This window comes from Pyxicephalus adspersus, chromosome 8 (genome assembly GCF_032062135.1).
Source record: "Pyxicephalus adspersus chromosome 8, UCB_Pads_2.0, whole genome shotgun sequence".
Classification (NCBI taxonomy): domain Eukaryota; kingdom Metazoa; phylum Chordata; class Amphibia; order Anura; family Pyxicephalidae; genus Pyxicephalus; species Pyxicephalus adspersus.
In genome coordinates this window covers 3,543,862-3,564,667 of record NC_092865.1, presented here as the reverse complement: position 1 = coordinate 3,564,667, position 20,806 = coordinate 3,543,862, and the positions used below count along the sequence as shown (strand labels likewise).

Genomic DNA, 20,806 nt, shown 5'->3' with positions numbered 1-20,806 from the left:
ACAGGAAATGACATCACCATTGTTTACAACTACCAGCCTGGATTGAAGGGGCATTAGGCCACAGTGTGCATTTTTCTGAATCCGGTCTGGGTCTGGTTTCGACTTTTAGTTTTTTTTTTTGAGAGAAAAGTCATTTTTAGTATTTTTGAATTTTTAGGCAAATCTACATCTGGCCAACTTTGTCCTGACACTACATGTCTCTGACACCACTCTGCACTTTTAGGTCTCTGGAATTACTACTGGAATTTTCACTTACAATTACAGTACCAATAAATAAATATATATATATATATATATATATATATATATATCACATTTCCTTTTGTCAATGTAATGAAAACAATGTAAAACAGGCAGAGTTCATGCCATGGCACGTAGGCAGGCTCCCAGGTTTTCATCATCTTTCTGGCCTGAAGAGGCTCCTGTCTGGGCATTGCTGTAATATCCAATCAGAATAGGCCCAGGCAAGAATTGGGATGCTCCCTGCCACGGCTGAATGTTCCTTTAAAAAATGCCAGCTGTGTTGTGTTTTGGTGACCTAAAGAGACCCTGTCACCAATGTGTAGGGTAAATCACTGGGCATTTTTTCCAGCCACCAAGGCCTCTGCGCTCTATGTAGTATGTTGTGCGTTATATAGTCCTGACCCCTGCACTCTATATGGTATGTTGTGGGTTATATAGTCCTGACCCCTGCGCTCATTATAGTATGTTGTGTGTTGTATAGTCCTAACCTCTGCACTCTATATGGTATGTTGTGCGTAATATAGTCCTGACCCATGTGCTCTGTGTAGTATGTTGTGTTTTATAGTCCTGACCCCTGCGCTCTATGTGGTATGTTCTGTGTGTTATATAGTCCTGACCCCTGCGCTCTATGTGGTATTTTATGTGTTATATACTCCTGAACCCTGGCCTCTATGCGGTATGTTGTGTGTTATATAGTCCTGACCCCTGCGCTCTGTATAGTATGTTGTGTGTTATATAGTCCTGACCCATGCGCTAAGTATAGTATGTTGTGTGTTATATAGTCCTGACCCATGCTCTAAGTATAGTGTGTTTTGTGTTATATAGTCCTGACCTCTGCACTCTATATGGTATGTTGTTCATTATTTATTCCTGACCCTTGCGCTCTGTATAGTATGTTGCGTGTTATATAGTCCTGAGCCCTGCACTCTATGTGGTATTTTGTGTGTTTTATAGTCCTGACTCCTGCGCTCTATGTGGTATGTTGTGTATTATATAGTCCTGACCCCTGCGCTCCATGTGGTATGTTGTGTATTATATAGTCCTGACCCCTGCGCTCCATGTGGTATGTTGTGTGTTTTATAGTCCTGACCCCTGCGCTCTATGTGGTATGTTGTGTGTCATGCTTCATTTGAATTCTCAAATCAGTGACAACATAAGTATAGGATTCTACCCTTCAAGTTCTGATCACCTAATATACGAGAAGAACAATTGGAAGGGTTTCAATTAGCTACCTCCTATGTTGTGTCCTCCATAGTCCAGACCCCTGCGCTCTATACTTTATGTAGTGTGTTACATAGTGATGACCCCTTCGCTCACTCATGTATAGGATTACGCCCTTCCTTCAGTATTAATGCTGATCACCTATCATACGAGAATAACAAAAATTGCATGGTGGCATTAAGGTTCTTCTGACTTACTGATTACCAATCTGAATATTGATTAGTCTGAGCACAAAATTAGCAGCATATCTGCTCATGTGTATCAGCCCTAAGAGTAGGTGATTTGGGGAGGAGCCTGGAGAGTGTAAGCCCCAACCCCTAAACTCTAAAATATCAAACTGTAGGTGGAAGGAAACTTTGAAAAGCCACCAAAATGGAGCAGCTAAAACCGATGGTGATTACGTACTTTTTGCCTGTGTTCAATCAGGAAATCCGCAAGTCAAAGGGCTTCTATAATTAGTGCGGAGTGGTGCAGAACACAAAGGGGTGAGATAAGGGAACCGGCCCAGCTAGACCTGGAAATTTAACACATTAAATCCCGGTGATACGAAGCAATTTGAAGACCAAAGGTTGGCCATGTGGTGAGTGAATGGTGAGCCTGGCCATAGGACCTCAGAGAATAAGGCCAATGCGGCTGTCTTCATCCTGAGTGTGGCAGATAAAAGCTATCACAGGAAGTTATGCTGAGTGCAGACAAAACACATCCTGCCCGGTGTCACTGCAATCTTTCATGGCATCTGGTATTAGTTATGAGTGGAGGTGTCAGGTGGAATGTACACATCCTATCGCATGTTAGGGATTTGTCTGGCCATACAGCTCCAATCACCTACATGTGGAATTGTGAATGGGGTCTAAATCTCCTGCAGTAGGAGGAGGGGGACTACAGGGTTAGCGCAGGCAATTATTTTTTATATTTTTTTGCTATACTATTTTTATACTTTTTTGATGTCCCTCTTTGCACCCACTTCCCATATACAGGCAATAGATGTAGCCTGAAAGTTTCCTGACTTTTGTTTTGAAATGGCCATTTGTAGTCTCCATCAGAAGGCTGTGTGAGAGGGTGACAACACAGAGGAACTATAGGGGACAGGGACAGAGCGTTGTCAGGAAGTGTCCAAAAAGGACATTCATAGCGAGATCATCAGGATTTGCTGCAAGCTTCTGTATTCCTCTCTGATCTACAAATAGATTGTAAGCTCTTCTGCCTTCCATTGCCTCCCTTATACCCTAATTGATTGTAAGCTCTTCTAAGTTCTGAATCCTTCCCTAAACAATAATAGATTGTAAGCGTTTCTACCTTCTGTATCCTCCCTTATACTCTAATAGATTGTAAGCTCTTCTACCGTCTGTATTCCCCTTATACTCTAATAGATTGTAAGCTCTTCTAAGTTCTGAATCCTTCTTTATACAATAATAGACTGTACACTCTTCTACCTTCTGTAGCCCCCTTATACTCTAATAGATTGTAAGCTCTTCTGTATCCTCCCTTATACCCTATTAGATTGTAAGCTCTGCTATGTTCTGAATCCTTCTTTATACAATAATAGACTGTACGCTCTTCTACCTTCTGTATCCCCCTTATACCCTAATAGATTGTAAGCTCTTCTACCTTCTGTATCCCCCTTATACCCTAATAGATTGTAAGCTCTTCTGCCTCCTATATCCTCTCAAATACCCTAATAGATTGTATGCTCTTCTAAGTTATATATCCTTCCCTATACAGAATTAGATTGTATGCTCTTCTGCCTCCTATATCCTCCCATTTACATTAATAGATTGTAAGCTCTTCTGCCTCCTGTATTCTCCTTTATACCTAATTAATTGTGATAGTTGTGTTGGGTGTCACTGTAGGTGGGATGCAAAGAGTTACATCGAGCTCCTCCCTTCCATTGTCAGAGTAACTTGGTGACAGGGAGAGCAGCCGGTGACAAGAGTCACACTCAGTGACAGCAATGAGAGGAAGCCGGCTTCTTCTGCTGGGTCTGTGCACTGCCACACTGTCCCTGGGACCCCTCTGCTACCCTGCCTCTGGTTCCCTATTCCTGGGACCCCACCACTACTCTGCCTTCCTATTCCTGGGACCCCGCCACTACTCTGCCTCCCTATTTCTGAGACCCCACCGCTACTCTGCCTCCCTATTCCTGGGACCCCACCACTACTGTGCCTCCCTATTTCTGAGACCCCACCACTACTCTGCCTCCCTATTCCTGGGACCCCACCGCTACTCTGCCTCCCTATTCCTGGGACCCCACCACTACTCTGCCTCCCTATTGCTGGAACCCCACTGCTACTCTGCCTCCCTATTCCTGGGACCCCACCACTACTCTGCCTATTCCTGGGACCCCACCACTACTCTGCCTCCCTATTGCTGGAACCCCACTGCTACTCTGCCTCCCTATTCCTGGGACCCCACCACTACTCTGCTTTCTTCTTCCTATTACCCCTCCACTGCTCTGCTTTTGCCTCCCTCTGCTCTCCTCCACTATCCGGTTCACCTGCCCAAGATTTTTCCTATCTATCCCTCCCATCCCTTTGCTCTGTGGGGTCTTCAGACATTAGGACACTAATACAGGAATCTGCTGGATGCAGGTAGGTACCCCAGGTGCTCCAAAAATTATCTGAGCTTTCTAGGAGATTCCAGTCTGGTGTATACCTGTCATTGTTAATTATGCATGTCACCAACCTATACTGTAGTGCAGGTCTCTAGGATGGGCAGAGCAAGTAAGATGGTACATATCCTGTAACCAGTGAGCCCTGGGTCTAGATTGGCATGTCCGTTGCCACTAACCAGAGATCATGAAGAATAGTTGGTGTGAAAGTACCAAAGTAAAAATAATTCAGCCCAGTATCAATGTTACATTTATTTGCTGTTTGCTCTATGCATGGGAAATGTAGCATGTTCAGGTGTAAGATATTCATCAGGGGTGCAGAATATTTGTGATTTGGGGTTGATTCAATATGTCGCAGCCAAAAGTACTGTACTGACCAATCAGAATCTATCTTTTGGCTCTGATGGGTTAATGTGCTTTGTACATTATGATTGCTTTTTTAAGCTATTGTCTCTAATTACCAACAAACACTGCACGTTGTAAATTCTAAAAAAATATTCTTGCTCTTGTACCATACCCCTTATAGATTGTCTAAATTTTCAGAGAATTTTTCATGATGTAAATGATGTAAATAATACATCATTTACATATTTCACATCATTTACATCTTGGTATTGGTATTACTTATTCAAATTTGAAATATGTGTTGTTCTACTTAAGATATAATGTATATTCTACAATATTTTATACTATCAGTTTACTCGTCTCAAGCTCTCCTGAGGAAGCCAATAAGGCGAAACGCGTTGGGTTTAGGAGACTGATGGACCTTGCTTTAAATGTTTTGAGTAACTTATCTTCCTTATGAAATGAATAGGATTACAATTCTACATATCTAGGTGTGTTTGTATAGTTGCATATCCTGAGGAACCCCACCTTAACAAATAATTATTATTACTATTTTTGTATATTATTTTGAACTTTATAATTTATGTCAATTATTCACTAATATATTTATCAAAAAGAAAAATCCTTCTCTTTGCCTCTTTTATTAGCAGAATCAAAGTAATAAATCCTTCAGCCAGATAAAATAGAAAAAATTTCAACTAATTATCAGCAAACAGCAACATGGACTTTTAGAAAGTTTTACTCTTTTAGAAAGTTTGATAAATGCTGGAAAGCTTTGTTGATGCATTATCCTTATGGAAACATTTTAGTTGTTAGACGCTTTACCTTATTGTTTTCAGATGGAATTGATTAGTTTTAAAATAATTCCGACTGAAGATCCATGCACAGGTTCGATAAGATATGAAAATGACATACAGTGTATGAAATTGTTATTGTTATGTCTATCCCCTTTGTTTTCTATTTTTATGGTTTTTATTTTAATTGTATAAATTTCATATTTCTATGTTACAGAGCTTTTTTTTGTTTGTACCTGTTATATTGTAATCCTATAAAAAAAAAAGAATGATTTAAATTTCTTAATGCATCGCGTGAGCTTTTTAAAACCTTGATTAGGAGAGTTCATCAGACACTTCATCCCATGATAAGGTATAGAATAGACATTCCAAAATGCCTCAAAAATTGAGTGTCATTGATGTGTAATAAATGCTTATCCTGAAGAAAAAAAGATGTTATACAAATAATTAGGAACATTGCATGGAACATAACTTTTCCAAGGTTTTTTGGTTTGTTTTGCTTTAGCACTTTGACTGTATAAGAATTAATCAAGGCAGTGTTTTTCAGCCAGAGTTCCACGGATCCCTAGGATTCCTCCAGAGGTTGCTTGGGGGTTCCTTGAGCAAGAGCAATTTGTATCTTTTAGGTTAAAGTGGCACCAATAATCTTTTTGGCTATCAGTAAGGGTGACATTCTTCCCAATGGCTAGCAATGTAAGAGGAATTTCTCCCACTGACCACCACCCTAATATACTGTGAGCTGTGGATATAGTAATTATAGAAGGGGTTCCGTAAAGACCGGAAAGTTATTTCAAGGGTTCCCTCATGTTAAAAAGAAAGGCTGATTTAAGGCAAACCCAAATCAAGGTATTTCATATAATTTGGGGTTCCGGAGTTTTAATTTTTTATGTCATTTTCCCCTTCTCTGTAAATGTTTGTTTTTCAGACAGCTGACCTTTTGTATTTCCACAACATCCGGAATACTCATTTTCTCCATCCTTTGTTCTTCCAGGTGACACCAGACAGCTTTGATGATTAAAGGTATTTGCCTCTTGTAGTCATGAGAGAGGAAGAAGCTCTTTTGAATCAACAGGAAGAAGTGCAGATAAATTTGTGACCCTCTTAGCGTGGAATTTTTGACGTCTTTTGGTGACGTCCGTCTCTGCCCTGCATTTTCCTGTTTTTGTGTCCACAAGCAGCCATTTGTGCTCTGTAAGCTCCTTCTGAAAATCTCCACTTCCATTTGTCGAGGATTATTGTCAGTATCCAGCTCAAGGTTTTCTCTGGTTTGCGAGAAAGTGACCACCAAAAAATGGAAGACTGTGCAGAAAAGTTTGTCTGGAAATTTGCTGTATGATATCCCAGACTCCATATTATCTATCCATTTAGTGGTTTGAAGGATACGCCCAACAATGTTGCCTTATCTTTGAGGTTTCTTCTTAACCTAAACGCTGCTGTTTGATCAAAATGGCGGGTGTTGATGCTTTACGTCCTCCGAGGGCCCCTCCAGACCAGGAACGGATGCAGAATGAGGCCTTAGAGGAACATACAGAACTTTGGTGGTTTAGACAGCCCGTGAAATCAATCTTTTGCTATTGCCTGGCTGTCCTCCTCATCCTTGCATGTGGCATCGGTGGCATCATCCTGTTATCTACCACCACCAGTCGATCTGGGGAATGGAGAATGGCAGTGGGGTCAACTTTATGTATCCTCTCTCTTATAGTTTTGTTGAAGCAACTTTTGAGCTCAGCAGTCCAGGACATGCAGTGTGTAACCAGAAGAGAACACATTGATATGGTGAAGAGCGGCGGTTTATCAGACGTTATAGTGTTCCTTGTAAGTGCCATCATTATCCTTGTGTGTGGTGCCATCCTTCTCGTACTTTCCTTTTCTGGAGAAACCCCAGGATACCCTCCATTTCTGATCACCATGCACACAGTAGGGATCACACTAGTTGTGATAGGAGTCTTCATTCTTGTTGCTGTTTTGATATTTGCACTGGTGAAATTGTGTCGGTCTTGTGTCCCCAGTCGATTCCATCCCAGGAATATGAACGTCTTCTCCATCTCTGGGCAGCTCACTCAGAGGCAAAACACAACCTCAAGTTTGGCCAACTTAATCTAAGCCATCGCAAAGAAAAACAGCGAGATGGAATTCATCTTATGCATCTTCATACCATCTGTGGATCTGAACCAAATTGCCACTATGGGGCTTTTTAAGGTGGATGAAGACTGACCCAAAATGTCCAATTGGAATTCAATGAATTCAAGATCAATATAGGGAATGCTAAACTTCAGATTGGAGGAGTGGAAATCAGTGACAAAAGGTGGGCCAGTCCATCTTGATCACAGTTAGTCTTATGGCTTGTGAAGGTGTAAAGCCAACACATTTTATGCAATTACAATGTCCTTCATCAGGGCTGTGTGAAACCTACATTGGGATCCTGAGGTGAGAATAAGTAATTCAAAACCCATCATATGTGAAAAAGAAAGTTGGTTTGAAACAGATCTACACCAAATCAACATTGGTGCTGCCAGCAGACTGTTATTCTTTCTGGTCCAAACCTTTTGTGTAGATCTGTTATCCAGACTAACAGATGTTCTCTTTTACCCTATAAAAGGTGGGTATCGAATTTATTTATCTCCACTGGTACCAAGTTTCCAGACAAACAGCCCTGATGAAAGTGACACTGCCATTGCCCTGAAACATGTTGGATTTACACATCTACAAGCAATAAATCTATTTGCAATCAAGATTGATCTGCCCCCCCCCCCATGTCATTGAAGTTTGCTTCTCCTAGTTGAGGTTGAGCACTCACAATATTGAACATTGACTCCGTTTCTTTATTTTACTTAGTGTATGGTTTATATATATTCCCATTACAGGATGGACTGTTGTTTCCCCTAATTATATGTTTACCTCTACTTAACTTGTACAGGATAGCTTCCCAGAATTTAAAGGACCTCTAAACCAAAGCAAAAAAATGTATGTGAAAGAGATTACAGTTAAGTAAATTCGCTATACTTTTCAATGCTCGTTACCATTTTATGCAAAAGTGGCAGCTGGCAACACATACGTATTTCTATGTGACTTTAACATAAATTAACTTTTGTTTAGTGGCCATTTAAACCATTGAATATATCCTTGAAGGTACATGCGGTTTTATTATTGAGAATTCCATCATTCCAGTATATTATATGTGGTCTGAACATTAAATATTTCATAAATCTACTTAAATGTGATCCTTTAGTTTTGTATTGGCAGTGATTGGTTGGCTTCCAAAATTGGTTGTGAAAAGAAGAAAGATAAATGGTGGGATAGCAGGGCTAGAATAGAGAAAGTGATGCAGAGATATTCCTGAAACTCTATCATATCCATTATTATTATCCCTGGACTTACCTCCTATCCACTTTATATTATGCCTTACCTTTAATATTGTTCCTGGACTTACCCTTTTTTTATCTCATACACCTAATATTGTCCATAGACTCATCTCCCCTATACCCTTCATATTATGCCTTACCCCTGATATTGTCCCAGATTTACCTCCAATCTCCTCTATATTATCCCATACCCCTGATATTGTCCGTGGACTCACCTCGTATCCCCTTTATATTATGCTTTACCCATAATATTGTCCCTGGACTTACCCCCAATCTCCAAAGTATTACCCATTACACCTAATAATGTCCCTGAGCTTCCCTTCTATTCTCTTTATTTTATGCCTCACCACCAATAATTATCCCATACCACTGATAATGTACCTAGACTCCCCTCCTATCTTTTATATGAGGGATCCCCAACTTGGACTCAGACCTGCGATGGGAGAGTGGGCAGGTTCATGACATCACTCTGGGGAAGTTTCTTCCCCTGTGAGAGACACACGGCTCCCCGCGCATGCGCGGTCTAGAGTCCATGAGATTAGTGGTCTGCGAGCTCCAAAGGGTTGGGGACCACTGTTTTACTTTACCCCTGATATTTTCCCTGTTCCTCCTACATTATCTCCTACCCCTATCCCTTTCCCTTACTTCTATTCATTTTTTTATTATCCTGACCTTGATAATGTTCTAGGACTTTCAACACTGCCCCCCAACCCCCTCCGTCCAACCCATAATAAATATTAAATTGTTTTGTAATGCAAAAATGTACTGCCATGGAAGGGAAACCAATGAGAAAGTAAAGCAAGGAGGAACGGGAGAGAGGAAAGAGAAAAAAACATACATTTGTGCCCCTTTGTAACCAATATGTTTACTTGTAACAGAGCTGAATTTTTAGGTTTTAAAAGGGTGACAAAAAATCAGGATCCTCCGTGTCCATGTAATGATACTGGTGTGTATTGACCCAAGGCTACCTATATATATCTCATTTCTTTTCTGCACTTTATACTGATCTCTGCAAAGATTTTAGGATTATTATCACCCATCTATCAATCACAGAATCATTGGCCATATTTAATTGTGACTATACATGGTGTACACGGGGTTCGGGTTAAAGGTCCATTCACTACTCCACATCGCCCGTGATTGCAAATTCTTCTTCTCTGACATTAGACAATTGCCCCAGTTATATAGAACAAGCCAAGGTGCAATATAGTTTGCCAGCCGCCAAGCAAAACGCTAGTTTCTGTTTTCTGAGTCGGACTGTAAATGTAAAACAAAACACGTATGTTGATATTGTGATGCATCTGAGATGCTAATATTTTAATATGAAGACATGGTACAAAATATATTTTTACAATACAAATAAGCAATGATTATTTAATAAAAAGCTAATATATTAGATACTTCAGAATGTCATTTTATTAAAAACAATTTGTGATTTCATCGGCTTCTGTTTGCTTTATTTTGGGTTTCTTTGCACTTTGTAATAATGAAGAGAAGGAAGGCATTGTACATTGTAAATATTTCACTCCATATTACTCTTGTCTGATTAAAGTCCACATCCAGTCAAAACTTTTTTTTTTTGCAGAGAAGGGTTAGCACCCTTGTCAGGGTTTAAAACAGCGGTCGCCAACAGGAAATTTTTGGTGGTCTGGCCCCCGAGTGCCCCCCCGAGCAGGGTCAGGAGAAGAACCCTGCTGGGAGGACACACTGGCCAGAGCCCCGGACCATGTCCCCTGTACGGATCGCAGGCTCAGGGCGGTGGGCCTGTTGTGTCTTTGGGCACAGACTCAGACCTGTGATGGGAGAGTGGGTGGGTTCTGTCATCATGACTTCACTATGAAGGGAAGTTTCTTCCCCTTTAAGTGACACACGGCTTCCACTACATGCGCGGTCCAGAGTCCATAAATGTAGTGGTCCATAAGGTCCAAAAGGTTTGCGTCCACTGGTTTAGAAGATTAACCAGAAAAGCATCAAATGAACATTTTATTGTTCAAATGGCAATTTAATGTCACACTACACTTCCCCACTGCTTAAGTTGAAATAAGATTTTGGATGGAATTGTGCTTTAATAAGGACAGGACATAGGTTAATTGATTTGTGAAATTCAACAAGTAATTATTTTCTGTTGTTTAATAATAACAATACAAATAAAATTATGGAACAATAATGCAATTTTCTGCTGAATGGTTTGAGGAATTCCTGGCAGCCTCCTGGGAAAATGAGGCCGAAAACTAACCTGAGCCACTTCCTAAAAATCCTTCAAGTGAGGTAGAAGAGTGGGAGCTAATGGGACTGGTGGACATCTAATAGTGTTCAGGCAAAAGCAGGAGAATATATGAGGCAGGAGCAGCCTCAGGGAAAGCATTTGAGCCTTTTGAGGTGCTGAACTGCCAACAATCACACAGAGAGCACATTTACATCTGTGAGCTGCATCCATGCACATTGATATGCGCCGTGTTGCATGATGAATTAAGGCATGGGTCTGGTTAGTACTGGCATTGGTGATTGCTGAAGAATATTACTTACTGTAGGCTATGTTGCATGATTTTGGAAGCTAAACAGGGTTGGGTCTGGTTAGTAATTGGATGAGTGACTGTAGAGGAGTACTAGTTGCTGTAGGTTATGTGGCTGATCCTGGAAAGCTATGCCACGTTGGGTCTGGTTATTACCTGAATGAGTGTCCCACTATGAAAGCTATGCTCTCTGTTCTTGGAAACTTAGCAGGGATCATTGGGATGGGGCTTAGGAATATTTGCTGCTATAGGCCATGCTGTCCGATCCTAGAAGCCAAGCAACATTTAGTATGGTTAGTTTTCAGATGGATGACCATCTCACAGTATTAGCTATGCTGTCTGACTTTCAAAGGTAATTAATTGGCTTTGGTTAGTACTTAAACAGTCAACCACCTGAGAATACTAAGTAAATGCTATGGGGTCTGTTTATAAAGAAGGAACTCCGACATTCAAATAGGCCCCTGTGTGTTTTGATCCCTATGGAAGAAAAGCATTCTACATCTACAATCTATCACTAAACACTCTATTATTGCACACAATTCCAAATCATTCTGTGCTTCTTCAGTATATAAGTGGAGATTTATGGTGAACGATCAGGCACCACTGAAGTGACCGTTGATGGGTGTTTGGAGTGTTTTAGTGAACTGGTTGGTTTTATCTTTCTTTATAATCCGGGGTCTGATCTTTTTAGAACCATCTGAAATGTCTGAGACTCTGTGAATTCTAAGAAATTATCTTGGAACTGTCAGCAAGTTTTTGATGATGATAACATCTATATAATGGTCATGCAATATCAGCGGGGAACATAGATGAGAACTAGTAAAATAGCTGTTTATCATTTAGCATGCTTTGCCCACAGTGTCACGCCTTTATTGACTGACATATCTTCTTTTCACAGACTCCATGATTGATTTGTCTTTGCTTTGCCTGATCCTAATCAGCCACAGGAGCTGTGTACAGCACTAAGCACACAGACGCTGTTTGATTTTAGCCTGTGAATGCTTTGTTAAACTGCAGATAAACACAGAAGAAAAACATATATGAGAGATGTTTCACCTGCCAAAGCATTTGTATTTTTGTTTATCCAAGCCTGAGATTTTATACAGCCCTGCCACAAAGCACAGATAGCCAGGTGACCCTAGTCTTCTCTATTGCAATTAAAGCGGACCTATCACCAAAATGAGTACTTTACGTGAAAGGGTAAACATTCTCTTTTTTTTTATTTTAGGACCCTTTTAATGCATAAAAGGGTCTGTCCCTCTTCATACCTCCCAACTGCCCCTGATTTGTGGAGGGACTGTCCCTCTTCATACCTCCCAACTGCCCCTGATTTGGATGGACTGTCCCTCTTCATACCTCCCAACTGCCCCTGATTTGGAGAGACTGTCCCTCTTCATTCCTCCCAACTGCCCCTGATTGAAGGGGCTGTCTCTCTTTATAGCTCCAAACTGTGCTTGATTTTAAGCCACTGTCCCTCACTCAGATCCAAGTCCTTCTGTCCATCTTTCCTCCTCAATTAACCCTCCTTTATGGATATATCACCTCTATAAGAATGTATTTTTACTCATCACAAAGTGTAACTTTACACTAAACATTCCCCCAGCCACAACCTATTCCATGTGTCACTATACAAAAGGAAAGTTAACCTAACCAATTGTTTTTGTGTTTTCATTTTGTATGGTCTGTAAATGTATTGGCCAAGCGTGTCATTTGCCTATTTACGTTGGGCTAAGCATCTGATTTTCCAATCTACAAAAGTTGGGAGGTATGAATAGGGCTAAGTATTGGACATATCATTTTAGAAATGTTTTTTCTTGCATCCCAGGGATGAACCTAAACATCAAATGTGCCCTGGTTTTCAGAGTGAAACATTGAAAGTGACATGTTTTTGGAGGGAGGCTGACATAATTAAATAGTAATATTTAGAAATAGGGGTGAGAAGCCCACAGGAGTGTTTACCAGCTAAACGTTCCTCCCATCAGCCCCATATCAGATGGAAGATAGTCAGTCCACTGAAATAGGACCATCATGGCGTTCCAAGCCAAACGCAATCACCCACTAGCTGGTTGCCTATAACATTTGCACACCAGCTATTCACATTTCCTGTACGGTGTCGTAAAAGCTCAAGTTTGAGTCTCATTGGTCATCAGATGGTGTAGAAATCATCATGAGACCCTTCCTCTTCATCCTCCTCTTTCTGATGGTCTTCTGGCTGGATATAGTTGTCTTCTATGAAGCCATCTTCATCATCTTGATGGGAGATGGGTACCCCTGGTAACTCACTTTGTGACTCGGCTGTCCAATCATTCTCTGGCAAGGGACGATGGCGGTAGCTCCGGAAATATCGATGGAAGAGTTTGCACTTGGCAGCAGCCGCTATCAGAAGAGACACAATGGCGGCTATGAGCACAAATCCCACCAGGTATGGCCAGCTTCTGGCCTGAGACGCGTAAGGGGGTAATGGAGTAGCTGAGGAAAACAAAAAATAGAAATTGTTAACTTCTTTGAATGTGGTAACATTATTCCAGAAAGAAACTAAAGAAAATTTAGTTTACATCTGCCCATTTCAGGTGCAATAAATGGTGTTCAAGTTTGTTTTTGACTGTCAGATCCTAAGTAGAAAAACTTATCAGCATGCATTTATAAAGGCTGCAAGCTCCCTGTATGAATGCAGTGGTCTCTCTGCAGAGTTCAATCCCCCGCTATAGCCCAACAATTAACAGAACTTATGTTTCCTGCTGATTTTAGAGCTCCAGCATACATTGTGTTTAATACTCATTCTTTCGTGCTTATAGCTTATAAAAGCAATAATATCCCAAAGTTGTACTCCACTAGCCATGCAGGTTTCCAGTTGTTACCCTTAACTCTCAACCTAACATCTAACATTTAATTTTAGACTGTACTCCTGACCTTCAAATGAAATAACTAACCCCAATTCTACCGTTTACTCCAAACATTAGCCATTAGTCTAACAATTAACCACAATGTTCTCCTGGCTCTCAAACTAATAGCTACAATGTAGTTCTAGACCAGGGTTCCTCCAAAGGTTGCAGCAGTTTGCACCTCTCAGGTCAGTGACCCCAATGATCTTTTTGGCTATCTGTAACTATGACATTCTTCCCAATGGCCAGCAATGTACGAGGAATTCTTCCCACTGACCACCACACCAATATACTGTGATCTGTGGATATGGTAATTATAGCCAGGGGTCCCCGAAGACCTGAAATTACCAAAAGGGTTTCCCCATGTTAAAACAGGAAAATCAAGCCCCTCAAGCTAATGTATAACCCCATATTCTACCCCACAAACCATCCTAACCTCAGATCTTGCCCATGGCCATGAATATAGCTCCAAACCCTCAGCCTAATGTCTTTTTCCAAACCCTATACATGACCCTTAACCCAACATCTAGCTAAGTCCAAACCCTACTGTTGACCCTCAGCCAAACAGTAACACTCAACCTAACATTTAATCTTAAACCGCACTCCTGACCCCCATCTCAACATGTAAGAACTAACCTACAAACCATAACCCTGACCCTCAGTCTAACACCCAACGATCACTTTAACATCTATATTCTAACCCAGTGTTTCTCAACCTTTTCAAAATGGGGGAAACCTTGAAATAACTTTCAGCTCTTCAGGGAACCCCTTCTATAATTACTATATCCGCAGATCACAGTATATTAGTGTGGTGGTCAGTGGGAAGAATTCCTCTTACTTTGCTGGCCATTGGGAAGAATGTCACCCTTACAGATAGCCAAAAAGATCATTGGTGTCACGTACACTGACCTGAGAGGTGCAAACTGCTCATAGCTCCAGGAACCCCCAGCAACCTCCGGAGGAACCATTGTTTAGAATCCCTGGTCTAAAACTACATTTGAGCGATTAGTGTGAGAGTCAGAATAACATATTAGGATGTGACTAGGGATGAGTGAGTAAAATTTTAAAATTCGATCTCACGGCGAATCAGGCCATTCTCGCTTACCGAATGTAAGCGGCCTGTGTAAATTCTTCCATCAAGATTGAATTTTTTGGGACCTGCAAGAGCAATCAGGGGAACGAAGCGGACGGTACTCCTCCTGTAATGATTTCCTCGATCTTCCGATGGGTCCGCAAAATCGGTTCACTGAAATTTTGCGGACCCATCAGAAGTTTGAGGAAATTTTTGCGAGAATATCAGATGCATTCTCACTCATCACTAGATGTGACAATATATTAAAAAGCAGGATGGACATAGACAACTTAACATCTGACCCCAAACCTTTATCCTGACCATACTGTAACCCAAAACAAATATTATGCAGATAATAATCCTTGCATCTTGGTCCAAAACAAAATCGTTGCTATCCTAAAAAAAAGTCTCAAATTTTGGTGCTAAAGTATTGTATTGTGTATGCTGGGTGCTATAAAGGAATAATGTAGAAGGAGCCATTTAAACTTCCAATCTATCAGGATTGGGCAGGAAATGGTAGCCGTTGCTGGGTGTCCAATGTGTGGTGTGCGTGTACGCTATAAAATCTTCTGCAAACACTCGATATCGAAAGAGCCCAGAAGTAATTGCAATATAAACAGTCAGGATGAGTCAGCCATTTATTATGCCACTGATGAAACATTTATTTAATTTTGTTTCCTTCTTCCTGAACGAACAAGTTTATACCACGGATACAAACATTGGTTTTGTTAGGCAAAAAAAAAAAAATCCTCACATTTTCAAACAACCGAAGAGATGTTAAATGTAACATTTGCCAGTCTACCAGTTATTATGTGAAGTTTATGGGGGTGTTAGTGGAGCTGATTTATCAATAGGAACCCCTGGGTGCTGCTCAGCCTGCAGGGTCATCAATGTTGCCAACTGTCCATAAATTTGGCCCATTAAAAGTCAACAACTTTGGGATGTCTGTGCACTGTGGCTCAGGTCAGCACCAGGTTTGAATGTCAGCCAGGTCACTGTCTGCATGGAGTTTATAGGATCTCCCCGTGCTTGCTCCGGATACTCCAGTTTCCTCCCACATACCAAAAACATGCAGTTAGGTTAATTGGCTTTGCTGCAAAATTGTCCTTGGACTGTGGTAATGACATATGACTATGGTAGGGGCATTAGATTGTGAGCTCCTTTAAAGGAAAGGTACTGACATGACTATGGACTTTTTTTACAGCGCTGTGTATTATGATGGTGCCATAAAAATACTGTGTAATAATAAAATTCCCATTAAAAATCTTGTCTCTTAGCTGCCCTAATCCAACTGAAGCTGATTGGTAACCTGCACCTAGCCATGAGGCATCCATTCCTGAATGGCCGGAATGGCCTAGCATACTGGCAGTGGATTCTCCGGTAGGATGAAGAAGTGCTCGGTGCCAATAATGACATCCCATTGGATACAGATAGGGGAGCAGCTCCTGTGGGAGACTGGATTTTCGCAAAGTCATACGTGCAATGAGTTTTGTGACTCATTGGACCTGATTTAATAAAGCTCTCCAAGGCTGGAGACGATACATTTTCATCAGTGAAGCTGGGTAATCCAGGAAACCTGAAATGGATTTTGATTTTTAGCAAATGTTTTCAATCTTGGACCAGATCTATTCCAGGTTTGGTGGATCACCCAGCTTCACTGATGAAAATGTATACTCTCCAGCCTTGGATAGCTTTAATAAACGTTGAGTCATGTGTTATGGCAGTGATGGCCAAGAAAATGCCGGGCTGTGCTGGGAAGCAATGTGCTGCAGAGAGTATGGTAGTAGTAGTAGTGTTTCAGATGCATTGATGGAGCACAGAGAATAAAGGAATCCAGGCACCACAGCACATATGGGTATGTGGTACAACAAGAGGGAAATCTATTTGGCAGAGCCCAAGTTACACTGTGCTGGGCATGGTGTGAAAGACGGCTACTGAGATATGTGTCCCTATGCTCTCAAGGGGGAACATGGCCTAATGTACTAAACCAGAGTCATATACTATCAGGGTGGCCTTTGGCAAATCCCTCCTGAATGTATCGGTATTGCTGTAGAAGTCAATCCCTCCCTAGAAGTGACCAATGATCAAAGATGCCAAAAAAACAAAAACCGGGAAAAGAATTAGCTGTTACAAGTTGCATGATTCTGGAGATTCTTGTCAGCCACTTTTAGACTTTCCGGACTCTACATTACCTTGTGACATACGACTTACTATTATTTAGTGACGTTCCATTGTCAGGTTTTTCAGTGACGTCACGGACAAAGCGTTGGATAACCTGGAAGGAATGGCTTATCCTTTGTACGGGACGACCCCTCTCCTCTTCCATTGACTTGCAGGAGCAGAACGAGCCAGATACTGGAAAAACAACAAAGGAATTTGTTAACCTGACCTCTTCAGATGTTTGTATCTCCAACAGACTATATAAAACAGGAGGCTTGGCCTAAAGGTAAAACACCAACTGGAAATGTTATGAATTTTCATAGATACGAAGATGAAGCTCGGTAAAGTTCTGGTGGGACTCTGAAGCCTTGGCAAGCCTAAATAACTGAAAACCTGGATCTGGCTGAAGAACAGATAAAAATAGGAATGAGGAACCAATACAATATGTAATTGCACTACACGTCAAGTAATATGGATTTTATAGCTATTGGCTGACATTCGCGTTCTTCAATCATAATGGCAAGTTGATGAAACATGGCCATAAATTGGAACTAAAGTCGTATTGTTTAAAACTGCTAGGAGCTGATGTTTATTGGCAACAGGGACACACAGAGTCTCCTTGCCAAAAAACCTTTGCCCCCAACTCCTAGCAAGTCCAATAGATTGAATGGCACATGTGTCGTACAGCGTGACTCAATCTTGGCATGCCGAGGACAAAGCCCCTGGCTCTGCGGTTGGTGTAACTTCTGTGGGCATGCACAGGGTTTACATCATCAATGGCTAAAAAGGGAAATTATGGGACCTGGATGAAGAAATGGTATCAGATAGGGGGCGGAAGGAGCTGTGCTGTGGTTAGAGGAAGCCACTATGTAAGGTAAGTAGGTCATAATGTTATATTATGCTATGCAATATGGTAACAGCCACCACCAGCCTGCAGACATTACTTATACTTTGAGTTAGTTGTATGAATTTCAGTCAATTTTAATGCTCTTCAATCTTTCAAAGAAAATAAGCAATCTACTGTATTCATTTAATCAACCAATAGAATTTTGTTGATTGTGAAGCCGATACTAGGCTTGAATTGATTGCATGCACATTTTAATGCACAGAATTTTAATTCGGTTGATAGTTTGAGAAGTTAAATACCAACAATGTCTCTAACTATGGAATGACAGCTTTACTGAAGCATGCTGGGGGTAACAGGGTTCAATTTCATTTAAAATGAAATCGATCAACCTTCAGCAAACTTATTTGAGAAATGAAATGAAATGTCTCATTGTGTTATCAAGCAGCCAGGAATTAGAGTTAGCCCCCCACCAAAAAAAAGATACACATTCTTAATTTGAAAATACCCAAATACAAAGAAGCGGGCAATCTTGAGGTGAATATTCTTTCATCTATTAGGAGAGACGACTTCTATACTCGTTTACAGCAATCTGATAACTCAGCACAGGAATGCTACACCTTTCCTATACCTGTCCATTAGCCATTAATGCTTACAGTGAACTCCCCTCACTACTTCCAGCTCACTACTGTGCATTTGTTTTTATGTCTCATCCACATGGGGGTATAGAACTGGCATTTGTTCTGCATTATACCCTTTAAAAATGATGTCTGCCCTGAGCCACAATGCTGCCTATATCTATGGTAAGGTCTAAAGAATCTTGGGCCTGATTTATTAAAGCTCTTCAAGACTGAAGAAGACAGACTATCATGGGAGAACCGGGATGGTCCAGCAAACCTGAAATAGATTTTCTATTTTCTAGAACTATATCGCAGAAGAGGGTAGCAGACTTGATAGACCATTTTGTCCTTTTCTTGCTGTCACTCTCCTATTATTCTAAATTTTTCCCCTAGATTGTAAGCTCTTCGGGGCAGGGTCCTCTCCTCCTCCTATGTCACTGTCTGTATCTGTCTTAAAATTGCAGCTTCTATTTAATGTACAGCACTGCATAATATGTTGGAGCTAATAATAATATACTACTAATAATAATAATAAAAAAGCAAACTGTCTAGAACCCAGATAAGATTTGCATTGCATTTGTGGCATTGATTTAGCTTTTACACTGGTACAGCAAATAACTTTCATTGGTACATTTGTCATACACTTTAGTTTATATTGCCCTAAAGGTTTGGCTGGTGTTGGCAAATTGCAAAGCCTGCCAAGTGTCTCAATTTAATGAATACACACACACAAATAATGATGTTCTTAATGTCCTAAGGCATTTAGGTTTATTGCAAACCTGTTTGCTTGCTTAAATAAACACAAAATCAGAACATCTGAGAGTTTCATAGAGTGATTTCAATCACTTCAGTAATATATCTACACCAGTGTTTCTCAGCCAGGGTTCTGGGATCCCTAGGGGTCCTCCATTCCTTGAGCCATAAGGAATTTGTACCTTTCCAATCATTTGCCACAGAAACCAATTATATTTTGGCTATATAGAAGGGTTACATTCTTCCCATTGAGGAACTTCAATGTAGTTCTAGACCAGGGTTCCTGCAGAGCTTGCTGGGGGTTCCTGGAGCAATGAGCAGTTTGCGCCTCTCAGGTCAGACTAAGTGACCCCCAATGGTCTTTTTGGCTATCCCTAAGGGTGACATTCTTCCCAATGGCCAACAATGTAAGAGGAATTCTTCCTACTGACCACCACACTAATATACTGTGATCTGTGGATATATTATTTATAGAAAAGGTTCCCTGAAGACCTGAATGTTGAGAAAAGCTGATCTAAACTACCAACAAACGCTATAGGCGTTTCAACGGCATTTGCTTGTAGTTTCAAACAACATAAACTAGTAAAGCGCTTTAGAACACATTTGTTATTTTATATAGGATCAGCTCTGTGCTCATGTATTCACTTATCATTAGAAACGATCATGAAAGATTATTTCTAGCAACCATCCTCTGACGTCCATTGGCCATCTGTACGAGGATGTAGAACTTTGTTGCTTCCCCCACATATTCCATTAGAGATCCCCAAACAATCCACAAGATTCAGTTTTGTTACCATCTTCCAAGGTTCCTCCTAGATGTCTTCCTGAGGAGCAGTCACAGAATCCTTGACTGTCTAACTGTAGGAGAAAATCCTCTCCCGAAGGTTGGCCAGAACCCAAAGATGTTATCAAGGTTTCAGTGAGGGCAAGTTTCACAAGTTCTCTAAGGTTTTGTATGTTAATAGTCTTTAATGGATTTTGGCTCACAATCAATGTCTGGAGATTGGTTAGGTCCTTCAAGGTATCGGGATGGAGTTCAGAGAGTCCACAATTGCTTATATCCAATGTCTGGAGATGGGGTAAGTTCTTGAAGGCATCTTTGGGAAGGGTGTGCAATGGATTGTTGGAGAGATTGAGGTGGAGGAGTTGGGAGAACCTCTCAGGAAGAGGATGGGAAAGATGGATGGAGTTATCGGAGAGGTCCAGGTATTGGAGATTGCCAGGGAGTGTAAGTGGGATGACCACAAGACCTCTATGACTGCAATCCTCACTGACCTAAAGAAACAGCAAGAAAGATAGAATTATTGTCATTTCTTTCTCATGGTTATCTGCAATGTACTAAAACTTCCTGAAACCAAAGCCAGAAATGTCTATCGAATGGCTTTGACT

At 40.9% G+C, this 20,806-nt stretch overlaps 2 protein-coding genes across 3 annotated transcripts in view; one reads left to right on the top strand and one right to left on the bottom strand.

The window, feature by feature from the left end:
• Window positions 1-1,678: 1,678 nt before the first annotated feature.
• Window positions 1,679-10,013, top strand: TMEM125 (transmembrane protein 125). Of its 2 annotated transcripts, none has more exons than XM_072419335.1 (2): window positions 1,679-2,044; window positions 6,203-10,013. In XM_072419335.1, the coding sequence occupies exon 2, from the start codon at window positions 6,658-6,660 to the stop codon at window positions 7,312-7,314; it is 657 nt and encodes a 218-aa protein (XP_072275436.1). In that variant the 5' UTR covers window positions 1,679-2,044; window positions 6,203-6,657; the 3' UTR covers window positions 7,315-10,013. The 2 variants fall into 2 exon arrangements, with proteins under 2 accessions (XP_072275436.1, XP_072275435.1); XM_072419334.1 differs by lacking the exon at window positions 1,679-2,044 and adding an exon at window positions 3,398-4,052.
• The window catches only part of C8H1orf210 (chromosome 8 C1orf210 homolog), a 14,860-nt gene continuing 3,915 nt past the window's right edge, over window positions 9,862-20,806 (bottom strand). Inside the window, exons 3-5 of the mRNA XM_072419333.1 lie at window positions 20,212-20,692; window positions 17,252-17,395; window positions 9,862-13,555 (exon numbers count right to left, since the gene is read on the bottom strand). Coding sequence (XP_072275434.1) covers window positions 13,233-13,555; window positions 17,252-17,395; window positions 20,212-20,692 — 948 coding nt within the window. The 3' untranslated portion in view covers window positions 9,862-13,232. The remainder of the gene's footprint in view (window positions 13,556-17,251; window positions 17,396-20,211; window positions 20,693-20,806) is intronic.